This window comes from Lynx rufus, unplaced genomic scaffold (assembly GCF_022079265.1).
Source record: "Lynx rufus isolate CCGP_SWC_20201006 ecotype Redwood Valley unplaced genomic scaffold, mLynRuf1.p SCAF_6, whole genome shotgun sequence".
NCBI lineage: Eukaryota > Metazoa > Chordata > Mammalia > Carnivora > Felidae > Lynx > Lynx rufus.
In genome coordinates this window covers 109,600,983-109,621,365 of record NW_025814878.1, presented here as the reverse complement: position 1 = coordinate 109,621,365, position 20,383 = coordinate 109,600,983, and the positions used below count along the sequence as shown (strand labels likewise).

Genomic DNA, 20,383 nt, shown 5'->3' with positions numbered 1-20,383 from the left:
ACAGTTTCTAACTGAGAAGCATCCCAGTAAAGGGCCAGGGGCCACAAGTACCCCTCTGTCTCCCCTGGGGGCCAGGCCTCACCTGGCCTCTCCTCAAACCAAACACCACTGGGGCTGCATCCTCACAGGGGTGGGGGAGCCACAGCCCCTCATCGGCCCTGGCCCCCTCATCACTGGGCCGTTTCCCTCCTCACACTTCACGGTGGAGTTAGCCTCCACCGCCTGTTGGGTTGAGGACTCTGTGGGCATCTGGGAATCCTTCCAGCTGCGTGCCAGGCTGTCTTATCTGCTCTCCCATTCAGCTCCCTTAGTCTGTTTAAGCTTCGGGCCATTTTGGTCTAGTTGGCTGCAGGGAGAAGTCCTCCGCAGGGCCAGCCAGGGCCCTGAATGCCAGTCAACTGGGGACCTCTTCTCGGCTGCCCACTTACCCCTCATTCCCCGGAGATCTGTGCTTCACCCGGCATCTGTCTGGTGCCACACACCTCCACCGGGCTCTGCAGGCCCCATCCAGAAGGCCCTGGCCCAGCCAGCAGAAGGAGCCCCTCCCTGCTCCCAGATCAGAAGGCCCATCACGGAGACGGAGCCCACTGGCCTGGTAACGGGAGGTAGACCAGAGCAGCTTCTGAGCTCTGTGTCTGCCTGGGGTCCCGAGAAGGCTTCCCTGCAGGCACAGCCTCCAGTCGGCACCAGGAGACGGCGTGGCCAGCTGATGGCTTGCAGAGATGCCTTCAGAACCACCCCACCCCTCCCGCCCACTGTCGTGTGTGATCGGCATGGCTTCATCTTCCCCTTCTTCCCTTACTGGATCAAAGTCCATTCTCTCAAGACCTCACAGCGACGTGTGGAAAGTGGGAACACCGATGGAAATCTGTGGGAGAGAGGAGGAGACAGCAAGCCGCTGGCTGGGCAAGGCCCAGATGTGGGTCTGGTGCTAAAGCCTCATGGTCTGTGCCTTTTCGGACGGGACGGTGAGCTGCCAGACCAGCTTGGTTACCTGTGCCTGGGATGGCAACATGTACCTCGTGGGGCAGTGGGGCTGCACGGTCTGGACATAGAGGGTTGGAACCTTCCAGGTCCTCGCCAGCCCGCTCCCCTCTTCCCAGGTCAGCAGTGCCAGCCCCCAAGGCCAGGGACTCCTCTCTGGACAGGAGACTTCAAAGTTGAGAAGGAACCCTCTGAATGGATACTTTCCAAACATCGGAACTCAGCCCTTGCTGACTTATTGGGCTCCTCTGTTCTCGCTGGGCAGGACTGCACTGCTGAAGGAAGTGCCGAGTGGACAGGAATTCTCCAGGCTAATTGGCAACCACGTGCTGAATGCTGACAAAGGCAGCGGCCAAGTCACAGAGGGCAGCCACCCACGGCAAGCGGGAGGCACTGCCATCTGTTATGGGAGCCTCCCTCCCCTCGTGAGCTGCCTGGCACCCCTCAGGGGTGCTGTTCACCCCACACAGTGGGGAAGGGGTCAAATGCGTGGGCTGAGGGCAGAGGGGGACCTGGAGCCCCCTGTGGCACGAGCAGGGACGCTGGCCCCATGGTTTCTCCTTCCCGCCAACGTTCAAACAGAAAGCCCACCTAACTTAACTGTTTAATCATGCGGTTTGATGATCCCATGTTCCCATGTCAATAGATCACTCAAAACGAAGGTATACTGGGGAAAGCATTTAGTCGGGCCAGTGGTTCTGTATACACCCACAACAGATATCTTTCAGACACCAGAGAAGAGCCCCCATGAAAGCCCATCTTCCTCCAAGTGGGGTCACAGGGTGTGCAGAGGACCTGGGTGTGCATCTGGGGGACCAGAGGACCACGGTGCCCAGCCTGACCGAGCTTCCCGTGGAGTTGAGTGTGACAGAGCCCTCGGGTGAGCTCTGGAGATGAGTGAAAATCAAAAGGCAGTCTGATCAAGTTTCACGGGGTAGTTAGTGCTAGACTGGAAATTACTGAGAGACATGACAGAGCCAGATGAAGCGACGGCAGTCAGAGAAGATGGTCTCGAGGAGGATGAGGACAAAAGCTTCTTAGAACGGCTTTTCCTTCCAATCCCCAGTTGAATCGTGTGGTCTGGGGGTGAAACACAGCAACCCCCGAACTGCAAAGGCCCAGTTTTGTGTTCCAGACACCGACGGGCAGGAGGGCTGCCCTCCCCCAGGCTCAGCTAACCTGTGGTGACTGGAGGGAGGGTTCCACCCAACTGGAAGCCGCTACAGACTTATATATATATACATTTACATACGTGTGAACATTAAATTAGCGGGTGGCATAAGAACTAGTTCCTTGTCAGCCTCCCAAGCTTAGAGGCGAGGTACATTTCAGGAATGACAGGTGAGTCACTCAGGAACTCGAGTGACCATTAACTCCAGTGTCCTCACACTGATTTGCTGTATGTTTTCTTGAACTTCCTCAAAGGATTTTCCTGGTCAGACCGGGTGCCGTGATGAGCTGAGTCTCAGCCTCGCACAGGCCGTGTGCACAGTATCTCTGCTTCACCCCAGGCTTAACCGTTCAAAACCAAGGAAAGAAAATTACAGCATCAAAAGGGATTAAAACAAGTGATTTGCTGTTTGAGCATTTCAAGAAGAACTGGAACACCTATGATTCAGTAAATGGATGCTAACTAAGAAATAAAAAATCATTTAGTTGCCAGGGCGATGTGTTCCATGAAAGTAAACACTCTATGGAAACCCATTTCCTACAGGGAGCCTCCAGGTAATAAAGGCCTAACATATTCTCCTCCGCTTGAGTGCTGGCGGGCCATTGCTGTATTCTGACACGGGCCTGTCTACCGCTTCCTCCTGTCCCCTTTGCCCGGGTTAGATTAGAGAGGTAGGGTGTTAATGGTGGGCTTGATGAAGATTGAAGACCCATTTTCTCCCCCTTGAGACCAGCCTGATTTGAACAAATTGAGGAGAACAAAGCAGCCCCTTTCTGTCCTTGGGAGAAAGCCTGTTCTGTGTCCGTTTTTGCAGCCAGGTCTGCTCCTCCCCGGAGGGGGAGAGGGGCAGTCCACAGAGATCCCTCCTGGGAGGACACCGGTTCTTGCCGCTGCCCCTGGGGCCCACCCACATCACTCCACATCTGTGCCTCGGTTACTGGTGCTGCCGGTTGGGAGAGCGGGAGACGGAGCCTGGGCTGGAAGGCAGTGAGCTGCCACCGGGGGCCTGCAGGGCATGGGGGTCGAGCGGCGGCCCCACCAGGCTGGGGTCCCCCGTCCCCGACTCCTCACTGTTGTCCTCCTTCTGGCTGCTCTGCTGCTCTGGACACTCAAAGTGGACACAGTGGAACACCTGCAGAGAGAGAGCAAAGGCCGGTGAGCGACGGCCATTGTCCAGCCTCCGGAGGCTGCCGATGTCCTGCCCGCCACCCCTGCGCAGACCTGGGACAGCGACTAACAGGTGACACATGGTTCAGTCAGGTGGGGTGAAAGTACATGGGCCGAGGGTCTAAAAGGTACAGCCAGCACGACATGGATTCCTATAGACTGTTCTCACCGGATGACTCCATTTTTGGTTACCTTCATCATATGAGCTCTTCTTTTTAAATTAATTAATCCTTGCATTTGGCAGCAGGGTTAAAAGTCAACAGGGGTTGACTGGTGACGGCGCAAAACTGTAGTAAAACCCCCTGCATTGTACACTATAAATGGGTGAGTTGTATGGCAAGTGAATTATATTTCAATAAAGTTGCCCTTAAAAATAAAAAGCCAACAGGGTGTCACCCTGGGGGAGGAGCAGCTTATCTCCAAGGGTCCAAGTGAGTCCCTCCCTCTCATGCTCTTCCTGTGCCCTCAGGAAGGGAACAGCTCCTGACGTGTAATTATCTGCTGGGCAGCATTGCTGGGGAAGGGGCTTCACCCTGACGTGGTTTGGGCCAACCTAGAATGAACACCCTCAGGTGGATTCTGGACTTCAAGCTGTTACTACAAAGCTGTAATCATCAAGGCAGTATGATACTGGCACAGAAAGAGACACACACATCAACAGAACAGAATAGAGAACCCAGAAATAAACCCGCAACTGGATGGTCAATTAATCTGTGATGAAGCAGGAAAGATCATTCAATAGAAAAAAGACAATCTCTTCAACAAATGGTGTTAGGAAAACTGGACAGTTGGGGCACCTAGGTGGCTCAGTTGGTTAAGCATCTGACTTCGCTCCGGTCATGATCTTGAGGTTTGTGAGTTTGAGCCCTGCGTCTGGCTCTTGTGCTGACAGCTCAGAGCCTGGAGCTTGGTTCGGATTCTGTGTTTCCCTCTCTCTTTGCTCCTTCCCTGTTCACTCTCGGTCTCTCTCTCAAAAATAAACATTAAAATAAAATTAAAAAAAAAAAAAGGAAACTGGACAGCAACATGCAGAATGAGATTGGACCACTTTCTTACACCATACACACACACAAAATTCAAAATGAATGAAAGACCTAAATGTGAGACCAGAAACCATCAAAATCCTAGAGGAGAACACAGGCAGCAATCTCTTTGACCTTGGCCACAGCAACTTCTTACTAGACACGTCGCCAGAGTCAAGGGAAACAAAAGTAAAAATGAACTATTGGGACTTCATCAAGATAAGAAGCCTCTGCACAGCAAAGGAAACAATCAACAGAACTAAAAGGCAGCCTATGGAATGGGAAAAGATATTTGTAAATGACATATCAGATAAAGGGTTAGTATCAAATATCTATAAGGAACTTACCAAACTCAACACCCAAAAAACAAATAACCCAGTTAAGAAATGGGCAGAAGACATAGATACTTTTCCAAAGAAAACATCCAGATGGCTAACAAATGAAAAGATGCTCAACATCACTCATCATCAGGGAAATACAAACCAAAACCACAATGAAATACCACCTCATATCTGTCAGAATGGCTAGAATCAACAACATAAGAAATAATAGGTGCTTGTGAGGATGAGAAAGGGGAACCCTCTTGCACTGTTGGTGGGAATGCAAACTGGTGTGGCCATTCTGAAGAACAGTATGGAGTTTCCTCAAAAACTAAAAATAGAACTACCCTATGATCCAGCAATTGCAGTATTAGGTATTTACCCAAAGGATCCAAAAATACAGATTCGAAGGGACATATGCACCCCAATGTTTATAGCAGTGTTATCAACAATAGCCAAACTATGGAGAGAGCCCAAATGTCCACTGACTGATGAATGGATAAAGAAGGTGTGGTATATATACAATGGAATATTACTCAGCTATCAAAAAGAATGAAATCTTGCCATTTGCAATGATGTGGATGGAACTAGGTGTATTATGCTAAGGGAAATAAGTCAGTCAGAGAAAGATAAATAGCATATGATTTCACTTATATGTGGAATTTAAGAAAAAAAAACAGATGAACACATGGGAAAGGGGGGAAAAAGAGGAGAGAGGGAAACAAATCACAAGAGACTCTTAACGATAGAGAACACACTGTGGGTTGATGGAGGGAGGGAGGTGGGGGGTGGGCTAGATGGGTGACGGGTACTAAGGAGGGCACTTGTGATGAGCACTGGGTGTTGTAAGTGATGAATCACCTGAAACCAATATTTCATTGTATGTTAACTAAGATTTAGATTTAAAAAAAAAAGGAAAAGAAACCCTCACATGGAAGAGCCGGCCACCCCCAGGAGCCAGGAAAAGCTTGCTACCTGGAAGCACGACCGAGTTCTGTACTCAGTGTTGGGCCAACTATTATGTGAACAGGGCACAGCACAGAGCTCAGCAAATAAGGGGGAGGCATGGCCGACCCTGAGAATACACAATATGGGGTGTGTGTGTGTGTGTGTGTGTGTGAGAGAGAGAGAGAGAGAGAGAGAGAGCCTAACATACCCGCTGTGAAACAGAAGGTGTGTGAACTGGGGGTATAGTGACAGGGGACAGTCAGGAACTCTGTCAGAGGTGGGCCTTTGGGGAAGCTGACCTACGCCCTCCCCTGCGCACACAGAAGTTCCTTTCTTCACTAACAACCATATCCTTCTAGCCCCCTGGGGCCTGCCCCGAACTCCTGAAGGGGAGGAATCACATCCTCTGCAGTGGTGGTCTCTGGTGTGGGGTACACAGATTCACTTTCCAAGGAGCAAGCTGGCAGTTCTGAGGGAATCCGTTTCCAGATCCTCAATATCTGTATTTTCCAACACTAAGAACATGACTGAATTCACAACACCCTTCCCCACCTCACAGAAGGAAAGCACAGCCCCCTCACCTGCCCTCAGCAAGGGGCCCTGACACCTCCTGGCCCCTCTGAGGGTGAAGACCCGCTCAAGTGTATTCGTGCCTCATGTAATTTTTTAAATGTAACTGGGATTTTTCCAGAACTAAAACATTTTCAAGATACACTGGCTAAGGCCCATGAGTAAAAGTTTTGCACAATGACTTTCAGATTTGGTATGCCTTATTTAATGAATTGGTTAAAATCATGTCACCAAATATTTATTCCTAGTAATTGGTCATCTTCCATCTTATAAAATGTTTATTTTTTAACCTCATATTTATAAAAATAATTGTATTTAAACTTAGTATCTCACTTCTCAACCTTAAATGTTCAAAGGATTACTTTTTTCCAAAGTTCTTTTATGGGATAAGTGAACAAAATGTTTGAAGGCCATGACTGCTGTACTTAGGAGACTCGAAGGGGAAGGGGAAAAAAAAAGGGAGGGTGGCAAACCATAAGTGACTCTTAAATACTGAGAATAAACTGAGAGTTGATGGGGGGAGGGAGGGAGGGTAGGGTAGGTGATGGATATTGAGGAGGGCACCGGTTGGGATGAGCACTGGGTGTTGTATGGAAACCAATTTGACAATAGATTTCATATTAAAAAAAAAGAAAAAAAAAAGCTAATAGGCATGGCCTGGAGGGAAGGAGAGGGCATCTGGGGTTAGAAGTGTTCCAGGCAAGGGGAATAACACAGGGGAGGAAAGGGCCCAGCGATGTCGGAGGAAAAGATCCGAGTCAGCAGGGCCAGCGAGGTCTCTGGGGCAGGAACACCCCACGACATGCTCATCCCATGTCCCACAGAGCTGGGCCTGTACATCAGATCCAACAACAAAGACTGACCTCAAAAGGACCCGTGCTGGTGATGCGCTACTGGGATATTTGAAAAGACTCATCTGGCAATGAGGGCAGGGTGGTCAGCTTGGGGCCCACACGCTGTCCTCAACAAGGGGTGAGAGCTTTGGGCGGGAGGTCAAAGAGGCCAAGGAGAGGAGTTACAGCCCATGAGGTGATTAAAGAGAAACACACATTGATCTTGGTTACTTGTTAGAGCTGAAGTTCAGCAAAGTGGGACAAATCCAAGAGGGGTCCCAGACTTCTGAGATGAGCTGGCACAGGAGGCTGGAGCCCAGGTATCTGGTGGAGCCCAGGCAAGAGGGGCCGCACAGGCTCACTGGGGAAACTGAGAGGTGAGGAGGGCTCTGGCAGTGGTGGATCCCAGCGAGAGGCAGGGGGGGTGATGGGAGGGAGGCAATAAGAGCAGATGAAGCCTCACCTGGAATGGGGTTTAGGGGTGAGTCCCATTTTCTGAGGGGCCTGATGGCACAAGAGAGTCTTAAACAAACTGGTATGCTAGGCTGGGCTGGGACAGGAACTGAGGCTGGGGGACCGATGGGGCAGAAGCCCAGCCGCTAGACCCAAGCATCCTGGACAAACACCTCCTTCTCCCTCTCATCCCCAGGCTTCTGCTTAAAGAAGTAAGTGGTGAAATTTGTAAAGTTACCACTGAACTTGGCTGCAGACGCTGAGTGTGTAACTGCTTTGTAGTGACATTCATGCGAAGGGCTGGTGGGAGCCTGGAGCCTGTGCAGACAGTGTGCAAGGCAGGCTGTGTGCCACAGGGGCAGAGGGGCATGGCACACTCCCGGCCCTTCCCTGGTCACCCAGTGCTTCCTGGAGAACTGCAACCCCTGCTCCCTTGGATGGGGGTCCACCCCTTCTTTCCCTGGGCCTGCTGGCTGGAGAGCAGCCATTCAACTCTGGATCTGCCCATGTTTGGTGAGTCTGCTCCTGGATGAGGGTCCATCTGTAGTGGATATGGCACTGGTATCCTGGGAGTGGGCAGGATGTGGGGCAGGGCTGGTGGGCACCTGTTTCTCTCCCCAAGGGAGGAAGTGCAAGCAGAGGGTGGGGGGCGGGGGGTGGACGAGGAACCATCTCTCCTTGTCCTGGGGGCTCTATGTCCTCCATGGCTCCAGTGTGTGCATGCACATGCATCGTGCACACATACACACATGTGCATGTGCACACACACACACACACCCTTTTTACTGTAGAATCAAATTCACAGAAGGCAAATGTGGTATCAACTGTGAGATTATAAGTTCTGTGCTTACCTTCCTGCATCCTATTTTCTCCACATTCCCACTTTAATTCATTTATCTACTGCTGTTTCAAATTTCACATCTCAAACTCTAACGTGAAGACTGAGGCCATATGTCTTCAGGTCTATCCTGTTCATTTTGGCAAAGCCGGTCTCCCTCAGAGCGAGCCGATTCCACTCCCCGAAGCTCAGGTGGCCCTGTCCTCACCATGGTGCTTCCTGGGGGCCTCATGGTGCCAGCTGCCCTCAGTACTCCCCGTGCCTCCTTTCCTCTCTTTCCTTCCTCTGCCTGTTCTAGCACATCTCTCTGCTTGGGCCCATCTGCAGGTGCTTACTGGTCAAAAGTTCAATGGGAGAGCCTTTCATGGGGATTTTAAACTGTCTAGGCCATTGGCTCTGACCTGTACCATGCAGGGCAAATTTGAACAGCTTCCTGGTAGCAGCTATCCATCTATTCCCCTCCATCAATTTAACGTTCTCACAGCTTTTCAAGTGAGAAGACCATCTTTTGGTGGGTTAGCGACAGTCCTCTGGCTTTATGAACACTCCTCTTTCCAAGTAAGGAGGGGGTGGGGGGTTGGTAGGGAGGGGATGGTGCTGTTGGGCACACCTCTGCTGCCTGGAGCCCCACCCCCACCCCAGCCCCCTCTCCCAAGCCCCTCCCTGGAGCTTTTCCTAAGCCAGCAAACATCCTGTTCTCTTTCTCAGTCTGACCGACCGGTCACACTCTGTCCCCAGAGCCCACATCTCCACCCTCTGAGAGGGAAATGTTCTGAACATGCTGTACTTACTGCACCTTCCCCTTTCCAACCCTGAGCCCTTTTCCTGTCCCATCGTGCTGTTATTTGTGTAATCCCATCGCCTGCGTTCTCAGCCCCGATCTCCAGAGGTTATCCCTCAGGCCCCTGAGCTGATGCTAATCCCTGCACTGACTGAGACTTATCCCCCTCCTTCTCCTCAGTGTCCTTAATTTCTGGGTGAGCTCTTGCCCCACGGGCCCTGCGAGGCTTTAGGCTCCCTACCAAAGCCCGGCCCCCTCCTGCCTCTGTCTACCCACCTTGCAACCTTGCAACTCAAGGACCAAGGTGTGGTTGCCCTTTCTCCCATGCAGCCCTTGCACAATGATAAACACGTCAGTACAAATTCTGGATTGAAAGATAAAATTTAAAAAACTCTCAGTGAGGCTGGGCGCTAACAAGCTGGTCCTTCAGAACATGCCTCTCACCTCGGAAAGGGTCCACATCAGCGACGCTACCATCTGCTCTGCATGGTGCTGGTGAAGCCTGGGAAGATTGTATGGAGCGGGTGCCTAATGAATGCTTGCTGGCTTGCTTCTTGTTGCCCTCATTTCCACTGTCATTCCCGCTCCTAGTCTGCATTTCTTTCTTAACTTGGGTGATGCTGACTGCACAACTGTCTTTAGCCCATCTGACCCACCTGTTTTAAAATAATAGTGCAAACGGCTGTTATTCCCAACACACCTCACAATGCTGACAGCGAATCTCCACTGGCTGTTTTGTGTTCTGCTCTGGCTACTCCTCCCTGAGAAATCATAGTCGCTGCTCCCCTGCCACCAGTGGTCAGTCCTTCCACCTGAGGTAGGGCAGACCGGAGGCCGTGGAAATCCCAGCTGCCTGACTGTGCTCATGCGGCCCCGGGGTGGGCGCACATGTGACCGGATGGGGGGATGGGGGGGATGGGGGGGATGGGGCCACCTCTGAGCTGAGCTTCAGTTTGGGACTTGGAATGCTGAGTGTCGCTGAAGGACCAATTAACTTTAACATGGGTTCCCTGAGCATCTCCAGGGAGCCGAGCAGGCTCTGCCAGATTCAAAGGCAGCACACAAGAAACAGTTAATTTTATTAAGTCACAAACTGGTGTAGTGAGGATTTTAAGTGGAAAAGGGTGTTTTACAAATGGAAAGATGGGTAAGTCTTACCCAGAGACTGGAGTCACTGAAGAGGTAAAACGTGCAGTGGGAATCAGAACGAGCAGGCAAAGGGCGGGCGGGAGTTGGGAAATGAAGGGTGCCTCTGCGTGCCAGGCGCCGAGGACAGAGCGAGCCCCACATAGGCGGCAGGTGTGGCTAGAGGAACCGGGTGAATGGGGTTTGGAGGTCAGGAGGTTTGAGTGCATTCATTCACTCCACAACACTTATGATGCACCACCTGCATGCCCACCATGCGGGTCCTGGCCCCTCAGAGGGTGCATCATCTGATGAGGACAGCAAACACCTCAGTGGACAGGCAAATGGCTCTGGGCCTACAGGGAGCCATGAGGGTGTGGTGGGGTCCCAACCGGCCCGGGGGAGTCGGAAATGCTTCCTGGGGGAGGAGATGCCAGAGCTGAGTCGGGAAGCTTGAGGCAGCCAAGCAGGAAAGGCCAGAGGAGGGAGCCCTTGGCGCAGCAGGAGAGGGGAGGCTACTGTAGCTCTAGCCTTGGCGGGGAGGGTGATGATGGAGAGAGCAGGAGGGTGCAGGCTGGGTGCAGTGGGGTCATGGCCCAGGGCAGTACCATGAGGGACTGGCCAGACCTGGGTGGGGAGCAGGGGACAGGGGCTCTGGACAGAAGAGACTCTTGAAAAGGGACTAAATTTAAAATACTACAAAAGAAATACATGTTTATGGTGACAACTAATAAAAGTGGTTAAAGGAGGAGGGTAGATGACAACAAACCCTTAAACGCTGAAACCCCCTGATGTAGACTAGCAATTTGGGATAAACAGAAAGAGTCCTTTTTAAAGGAAGAGTAACAGAACTGGGTAACAGATGAGGTGAGACAGACACAGGAAAGAAAAGGCTCCGGGGATTCTCTGGGAGGACAGAGATGGCAGCAGCGGGTCCCAGGGGGCTCCCGGCTCAGCCAACCTCCGAGGGCCCGTCCTCATCTTCAGATCCTTTCCCTGCTTTTGTTTTTCACACTTCAACTGCCCCACTGAGCACAAACACTGACCAGGCGCTAAGCAGGGGTGCCCCTGCCTGTAGGAGTTTACTGTTCTGCAAAGGAGGCAGCAGTGTGCCCAAGGTCACATGCGTCGTGGCATTCTGCCTCAGGGCCAAGCAGCTCTGAGCCGGCTCACCCGTCTGCAGAACAGTGTGCAGGCTGGGCTGTGGTTGAGGATCCACCCACCCGCCAGCTGAACCTAACACAGTACGAAGCCAACACCCGCCACGTCCTGGGCTACGGCACCTCACCACCATCATCTCGTGCAAAACTGGGGTTCCCCCCGTCGGGACCTTGGGCACCCAGAGAGGGGGCCTAACTGTTCTCAGGAGCGGGGGTGGAAGGCAAGCCTGTTGTGGGGAAACTGGCTCCTTCCTCGGGGGTCACGTTGGTCGGAAGGGGCCTGAAGCGCCTCCCTCCTCCTGCCGCAGGGCCCCTGCTCTCACACGGAAACCAGGGGAGGGAGAGATGGCTCGGGGGCGCGGGGTGCCATCGGAAGTGTGCCGCCTGCCTGCCACACCCTCAGGCTGCTCTGCCCAAGTGCACCTCTGGCCTCCCTCTAGGTGGAACAGCCAGGTTCTGAGTTTCTCTTCGCTCAGAAGCTTGTGCAATTCAATTTCTTTCCTGCGAACCTTCCCAAGACTGCAATACCCCTCGGAAACGATGTGACCAAAAGTGAATGAGGCATACAGGGCAGAGTCGCACTACTGATTTATGCAAAACCATTACGACCGCCGCCGCATCATTTTCCCTTCCCCTTTTCGGCAATCATGTATCCCATTAGCCTGTTTGATTGCCGCCGCTCACAAAGGGGCACCTTCGCTGAACCAGCTTCAATGGCCTCTGGATCTATCCCTGGAGAGGAGCCGGCTAATTTGGAATGTAGTCGTGTGTATGAATCCGACACAGCCTTAGTCGCTATCCGGGTGTCCTTTTTTTGGTAGCTGCTGTTTATTATCACTTTGCCTTTCCTCTCTGGGAGCCATAATTTTCGACATGTTTGAGATAGTCTGGGGTGTTCTTTTTCCCTGTGAACCTGGAAAGGATGAGCACAAACGCTCTGGCCTCTTCTCGGTGACGGGCTGGCTCCTCGGCTGGCCGCTGTCTGCCGCCTTTCATTACAGGGACTCCCCAAGCACGCTGTGCTCGACACATCTTCAAGGGTTTTAGAAGCAGAGAAGCCTCTGCTAATTTTCCCAAGTTGCACTAAGAGTCCGCCGTGAACTGTAGCAGAAATTGGGAAAATTTAATAAATGTTGATCCGTGGCTCTACCTTGCTTTTCTGGTTTCTCCTGAGTAATTTTCACAGACTGCTTTCATGCCAACCAATACAAATAGGATTCCTGACCCAAGCTTTCAGCTTACATTTCCAAGGTGACATATCTTTATAAAATAGATACCACCTCTCAGTGATATCTGCCCGTAAGTCAGACACAGAGACATGGCTTCTGAATTATGCCACCCTGAAGACTGCCGATCTTTCTTCACCCCACACCCACTGCGCGTTCAATGAGCATTGACAGATCCTGACGCTGGTGACAACTGACATCTTTCTTACACTCACCTCAGAGGCAGAGGTCAAGAGTCCCTCTGTAGGCCGCGGGGATGTTTTACTTTTTGTTCCTTTAAAAATGAAGTCCAAGTGTCTCCGACAAAACACCCCTTTTTATAAACAAAAGTTCTGTAATTGTACATCTGAACAGCCCAAACCATTGTTTTCAGTTAAGAAACCCTCTTCAGAGGGAGATAGTTCCAGATTCTGAACAATACTTTTTCAGCATTGCTTATGGATGATAGGATGCCAACATCGTTTTGCACAAATATTTAATCCTAATACATATAGAAGTACATTTCTTGGTGACACTGCTTTTATATGGCAAGTTTTTAAACTTTCCAGTATCACTTTCCCATATTCATGTAGGCCAGGGCACCCACAGATCCCTGGAACTTCACTGCTTGGAAGGTTCCGGAAAAAGAGTCTTTCCAATACCTATCAATACAGGCAGCCCCACAATCCCCAGTTACCGTTTTTGATGTGTGCACACTCCGGAGTTCCAGGGAGAGCGATTTACTCTCTCTTCGTAATGAAGTTGGCCCTGGAGTATTAGTGGCTTCTTTTTATTTTTGAAAAACTAAGAAACAGAAATGGGAAATGTTCTAGCTCCCAGGCAGAGCCTGGCAGGTGTGGCCTTACCAAGGCCTCCTTCCCACATCAAGGGAGAGTCTGTCTGTGGCCACTAGCCCCGGAAGGCCGGCACGCGTAGCCCCAGCTTTCCGGGAAAGTTCTTCACTTCCTCCAGGTGATGTGTGTCTGCTCCGCGTCGCAGCCCCAGCTGCTTGGAGATTTCGGGCCGGCTGCTAACTGCTGGCTCGGCACTAGGACGCCATTCGAGATTATCCTCACAAGCTGGGTTATCTCCCTTCTTCGCTGCTAGGAGGCCCCACGCCTCACCCACTCAGGTTCTTTGGGCGCCGCCTCCCAGAGCAGTGGTTTGGTGCCGAGTCGGTGCGGCTGCAGCACGGCACACACGAGGACCTTGCGGATGGCAGCGTAAGTGAAATGACACATGCTCACTGCTGGGTCGTTTTCCCTCTTCCCAAGCAAGTCTTCCATAATAGGCATTTAAGAATAAAGATGCCTAGGACAGGTCTTCTTTTGTAATTATGCTACAAATTAAGTATCTTCCTGCTTTTTCTGTCTCACTGGGAAGGAGACTGGATTTAAGATCGAATTCACTCTCCTTATTTCAAAGACAAGTGTCCTGAGAGCCAGGGAGTGAAGTGACTTGTTGGGGGGGGGTCACAGAGCTGGTCGGGGGGGGGGGTGGTGAGGCTGGCACCAGTGCTGGGGTCTCCTGGGCCACACTCCATGAGGCCCTCCCTCCCTTCCTTCCACCCTCTGCTCTCTCCTCCTCCGCTCGTTCCCTACTTTGCTAGCCTGCACATCAGGGTTATTTCTCAGAGCTTACTTCTAGACCTCTCCAGCCCTTTCTTCTTAGCCCGACTTCTGAGGTACTTGACCTGGATTGCGAGCTACATGTGTACTCCTTAAATCCACATTTTTGTGTGGATGGCACCTGTAACTCCCGCTCACTGCGCCCTACAGTATCTTGTAACTAAATGCTTCCACAGACTTTCCCCCAGCCACCACAGCCCTGCCATTCTCCAAGGTCATGGGGATGACAGCCTGGTGCAATCTTTAGCTCCCCCTCGTTCCTCAGATGCAAGTTGTCACAGGTGATTCCTGAGAGCTTATTTTCCTCAGAACACTGCACTGTAGCTATGGCCCTCAGTCTGATTTATGGAGGGGCTACTGTGTGTGGGGCACGGGGCTGGGTGCTAGGACACGAAGATACCATGACACTGTCTCTGCTCTCAAGAAGTGCGGTGGAGGGGCACCTGGGTGGCTCATAATTAGTATCCAACTCCGGCTCAGGTCATGATTTCACTGTTCGTGGGTTCGAGCCCCGCATCGGGCTCTCTGCTGTCAGCACAGAGCCTGCCTCAGATCCTCTGTCTCTCTCTCTGCTCCTCACCCCTCTCTCAAAAATAAACATTAAAAAAAAAAAGTACAATATAGTGCGGGACCCAGGCAAAGCCTCTATTAATTAAGCAAACTCCTAGGTGCCAGGCTGGCTTACCTGTCCCCATGCCCGGGCCCTGCTGTTCCTGTGCTTCCCTGGTCTCTGGCCCACACCTGGTCCCGCCCTTGCAAATACCACCTCCATCTTGCATATACCCCACAGGGCATCCAGGTACACCTGAAACCTGGCTGGTGCTCGTTATTTCTCTTCCTGAGTAGGTTTTCTTTGTGCACATCTCTTCCCCATCACTGCCACATGATGCCCCCAGATGGCCCGGTTCCTTCTCCCTGACAGAAGTGGGAGTTTGAGAGCTGACACTGCGTCTCTGTCTGTAGGTCTTCCGAGGGAGAGGCTCACTCGTCCACTTTCTCTGTATCTCTCTGCGTCTCTGCCGCTGGGATGTCTGCTTTAGTTCTGGTGCTGACCGACCGGAAGTTCTGGCCTGGAGAGCCAGCCTATGACTGCTGTGACGTGCACCTGCCTTTGGAAGCTTAGAGCACAGCCTCCGGAGGATGCTGCCGGGGAAATCCCGGGGGGACCAGACAGGGAGTGATCAGACCTGGTGGGGGTTTCTGGGAAATAATTATCACCAGGCCAGGAAGGAGCCTTTTTCGTTTTGTTTTGTTTCTAAAGAGCCCATTTCCCTGTTTTTGTTTTTTTCCCTTCACTAGAGCCACATGTTGCTATGGGAACTAGGATGGCACTGGGACCCACAGCCACTCACCGGCCTGACAGAAGCCTGTAAATAAATTCTGCCTCACTCCGGGCTCCGTGCTGAGTGGTCCTGGAGGGCAGCTCAAGCAGCCACTTGCTGACACTCTGTCCTGCTGGTGCCGGCGTGCGCAGGACCCTCCTGCAGCAAGCTCGCAAGCTGACTGCTATTCTGCCACGGCGAGCACGGAGCGCGCGGGGCAGTCTGCAATCGCCCACCCTCCGCAACCCTCCACGACACGATCTCATTCGTGTCTATGGGGTCCCCAGGGCCAGGATCATCTGACCCATTTCACGGATGAGGAAACCCCCTCCTCCGGACCCGGCCCCCGCATCCACGCACGCCAGCTGTGCTGCTTGGGCTGGCAGCCCGCACTGCCGTCTCCGCCGCGGGCTGCCCTCCACGGTGCCACGAGTTCAGGCGCCCCTCACGTGGCTGACTTCCACCAGGCGCGAGGCTGAAATCCTCTAAGGAAGGGCCCTGCCGTGGTTTCTCTCCTAGGCACTGGCTGGCACGGGAAGTGTGCCCACAGAAGCCACTTGCTAAGTCTGACTGTGCCACGGCAGAGATGGGCTCACTTCTGTGGCTTTACTATTTATTATGCATTTGTGGGAGACAGAGCAGCCTGGATGTTTTGAGAGACCAATTACCCGGATTCAGGGACACCTTGGGTGCCTCAGTCAGTTAAGCGTCCGACTCTTAATCTCGGCTCAGGTCACGATCTCACAGTTTGTGAGTTTGGGCCCCGTGTCAGGCTCTGAGCTGACAGTGTGAGGCCTGCTTGGGATTCTCTCCCTCTCCCTGCCCCTCCCTCTCTGTGCATTCACGCGCTCCCTCTCTCTCTCAAAAACAGACTTAAAAAAAAAAAAAAAAAAAAAGACCAATTACCTGGATTCAAATCCTCACTCTGTCACTCACCAGCAGCATGACACAGCAAGTCACTTAACATCACTCGGCTTTAGTTTCCTCATCAAATTTTCCTTTTTGCTTGAAACATTTTGGCTGTGAAAACCATGCACCAAAGAGTACATGCAAATGCAAATGTATAGCTTGTTGAATAACTATGTAATGAAAGCCACGCAAACTTTCAAGAACCCAGGAACATTGCTGGTGTACCTTGGTCCCTCCACATGGCCGGCCCTTCCTGATCCAAGCCTCCCCACCCTGAGGAAGCCACAATTCTGGTTTTAATAATAATAATTCCTTTGCTTTTTTTTTTTTTTTTAAGTTTCACCACCTGTGTCCACATCTTCAAATGTGATAGGTTACTTTTACCTGTTCTTGAAGTTTTAAGAACATAATCCTAATTTACGTATTCTTTTGTATCTGACTTCTTTCCCTTGGCATGCTGTGATATTCATCATGTAGATCACAGCCCCCTGGATGACGTACTAGGCTTGGCTTATCCATCTCCCTGGACAGATGACTGGGTGGTGTCCCACTTCGGTCTGGTATGGACGAACGGTGCTGCCGTGAACACTTTCATTCTTGCAGAAGAGCTTCTTTAGAAAACACACACGAGTGTGAGATGCTTAGTCTTAGGGCAGGCATGCAGATGCTCAACTTTAGTAGATCTTACCAAACCATCCTCTTCGGCAACTACAGCAGGTCATACTCTCACAGAGCTGGATGTGAGCTGCCCACTGCTCCTCATCTTTGCCAACACTTGGTACTGAGCTAATTCACTTTTAAAAAAATATTTTATTATTATTTTTTAATATGTATTTATTTTTGAGAGAGAGAGCACGAACAGGGGAGGGCCAGAGAGAGAGGGAGACACAGAATCTGAAGCAGGCTCCAGGCTCTGAGCTGTCAGCACAGAACCCGACGCGGGGCTCGAACTCACGGACCATGAGATCGTGACCTGAGCCGAAGTTGGATGCTTAACTGACAGCCACCCAGGTTCCCCTGAGCTACCTCATTTTTAAAAAGTGAATGAGAGTAGAATCTACTTCCATATGACGGTTAGATAGCGTAATAAACCTAAAGGGTTTGGAATAGAGCCTGCCACACACTAAGTGCTCAGTACACATGAGCTCCTGTTTTATAATTTATAATAAGAATAATCATGATAAAGGGTCTTGAGCTAGGACATGCTGAGGCATGTGGCTTATTTACCCTTCCACTTACAAAAGTGACTGGTTTAAGAAACTCTTCATTGTGACTACAGAAAGTCTGCCTTAGACCACCACAGTCTCTTGATGGCGAGAACCTGTATTACTGAACCCTTTACGTGGCTGACTGATGCACAAGGGAGACTGAACAATTCCTTCACTCGCTCAGCCAACAGGTACTCTATGCTGATGCGCACCAGGCCCATGCGAGGTGCCTGGGATACAAAGATAAATATGACACAGCCTCTTTCCTCAGCTGCACACACACAATAGGTGAAGTGGGACCCTGAGAGCAGCCTATGGACCATCAGCCCTATCCTCAGCTTCTGTTGACTTGGCAAAGGTTTGCATGTGGCTTCTTGGGAGCGGGACCCCAGTCTTTCTATATTGCAGATAGTTAGTTTTCTCTATAGTCTTTTTGAGCCCCCAGGGGCCATCTGTGCCCCTGAGCTCTCTGCCTACTGAAAAATCGCTCCAGAACGTGCTCTCAAACCCAGGTTCCCATCCAAGCCATAAGAAGAAACAGGTACCACTTCTACTTCCTTTAATACACGGACAGATTTGCAGACAGCTCTCGTCTGGACCTCGTCTGGCCTCTGAGGATGGAGGCGTGTCCCTCTGTGGTCCTGCTACGATAATTAATGAAATGGAACCGAAGGGGTCCACGCGAGGTGCTGCTTCAAAAGCAGCAGGGCTCCTCCACGGTCTCCAGAGCTGAAACTGGAGATCTGCCGTGACGTTTGTGGTGTTGTTGACAAGGCCCGGGTTGCAACCGTTTCCAGACAAGAGAGCCTCAGAAAGCTGAGCAGTACCTGCCTCCTGAACACGCAGAGTTGATTAGCAGTTGAGGAAGATGGGCAACCGCGCGGGAACGACCTCACGACTGCCAGACTGGCGGCTGAGACCACCATAACGTGACTGAGGAAACAGCCCAGGAGGACCTTTCGGGCCACTGGCCCTGGGGAGAATCAGACAAATGGAAACAACTGAAGGAGAGCAGGATGAGAGGGCGTGCGTGCTAAGAGACGCGTGTCTGCCATCTAGTGCCAAGCGTGACAAGAAGACAAAGGAAACCCTGCGAGTGGGCAGAGAAGACATGCAAGAAAGGCAACCGAGGGTAAAGGGGAGAAACGCGAGCCGTGTGGGAAACACGCCAAGCACAGGGAGACTGCGGAGCAGGGGATGACAGAGCACACGCTGGCGGGGAGGGAGAGGAAGCGTAAGAAGCGAAGATAAGTGACAAGGATGATGCCAAGTACACGAGGAGCGGGAGGTCACACGAGGCAGCGGTGGAGTCTGTAAGGTAAGCGTTAGGGAAATTTATTGACAGAAGTCGTAAACGTAGCTAAAAGATGAAATGAATTCATTGCTGCGGTGCTCACAAAGGATAGATGAGAGACAGATGCCAGCAGCAGACACACACTTCCCAGAGGAAAGGGATGAAATGCTGCAGGAAATCAGAAGCGTGCCAAGACAGGTGATCAAGAAATCTGAACCTCCACAGTGGCTGAGGCTGCTGTCACCTGAGAGCCCGATCGCAGGGAAGTGGGGAAATTAACATGCAGCGGTCGCAGGCGGACCTCGAGTGCAGGAAGGCCTGGCTGGTTGGGGTGGGACGCACACCCACGCTGGGCAGGAAATCCCAGGCTGTTTCAGCTCAGAGGCCTCTGCTGTTCCAGCAGCAGCCGGGATCCGGGGTCGGGGTAGGTGCCAGCACCACAGCCGCAAGCTGCTAGTAGCCCCAGCCACTGACACACTGTGCGGGCCACTTTCCACCTGCCGCCAAAACAGACCGCCCGCGCCCCCCAGGAGTGTTCAAGTCAGAGGAACCTCTGAGCTGGGCCTTCCCTGCCATCCCCTGTCAGACCTTCTCCCTGGAGGGGACAGCACCTGCAGAAAACAGTCTTCCCTGGGAGATGTGGCAGTTACCCACATTTCTCTGTTACCCACACATTCAGTATCTAAAGGTCCTGCTTCTGACTAAATGAAGGCCACAGGTGTCATTTGGCAAACAAGCAGTGACAGGCTGAGGAAGTTCTGCTTCTCCCTATACCACCCTCAACTGTGAGACAGACGGGCCCAGACCCCAATATCCTGATGGCAGATTTCTGGCTTCCATGGGACTAGAGATGGGCTTACCCTGGACCCCATCTCCCTGCCATCCTGGTTTCCTGACTCTGCCCCCAGCCTCCTTTCCCTGGCTGTCTGTGCCATCACGGCTCTCCTCCCGGGCTGCCTTCCCCAGGAGTCCTGCCCCACCAACCTTAGTCACCCGTCTTCCCATACTACAGCCTTGTCTCTCACACCTCTGAACATCACCACCCCAACTTAGACACATTCCCACTGTTCTCTAAGATAGGTGATACTTTTTCCAAAACTAGTATGCTGTAGGAGAGAATGCTTTGAGAGCTGCCATATTCTTTAAAGAAAAAAATTTCTTTTGGTTAATATTTATTTTTGAGAGAGAGAGACAGAGCGCAAGGGCGTGGGGGCAGAGAATGAGACACAGAATCTGAAGCAAGGCTCCAGGCTCTGAGCTATCAGCACAGAGCCTGACCTGGGGCTTGAACCCACGAACCATGAGATCATGACCTGAGCCGAAGTTGGACACTCATCTGACTGAGCCACCCAGGGGCCCTGAGAGAGTGCTAGATTCTTGACACTCAGGGAGATTCAGCACTTTTGCGTCTTCTTGCGTGCTCTGAGAAAGACAGTTTGTGGGTG

At 51.9% G+C, this 20,383-nt stretch overlaps 1 protein-coding gene across 1 annotated transcript in view; it reads right to left on the bottom strand.

Annotated features, from left to right (window-relative positions):
- Positions 1-1,649: 1,649 nt before the first annotated feature.
- The window catches only part of BTBD9 (BTB domain containing 9), a 413,225-nt gene continuing 394,491 nt past the window's right edge, over positions 1,650-20,383 (bottom strand). The window contains exon 11 of the mRNA XM_047103280.1: positions 1,650-3,287. Coding sequence (XP_046959236.1) covers positions 3,090-3,287 — 198 coding nt within the window. The 3' untranslated portion in view covers positions 1,650-3,089. The remainder of the gene's footprint in view (positions 3,288-20,383) is intronic.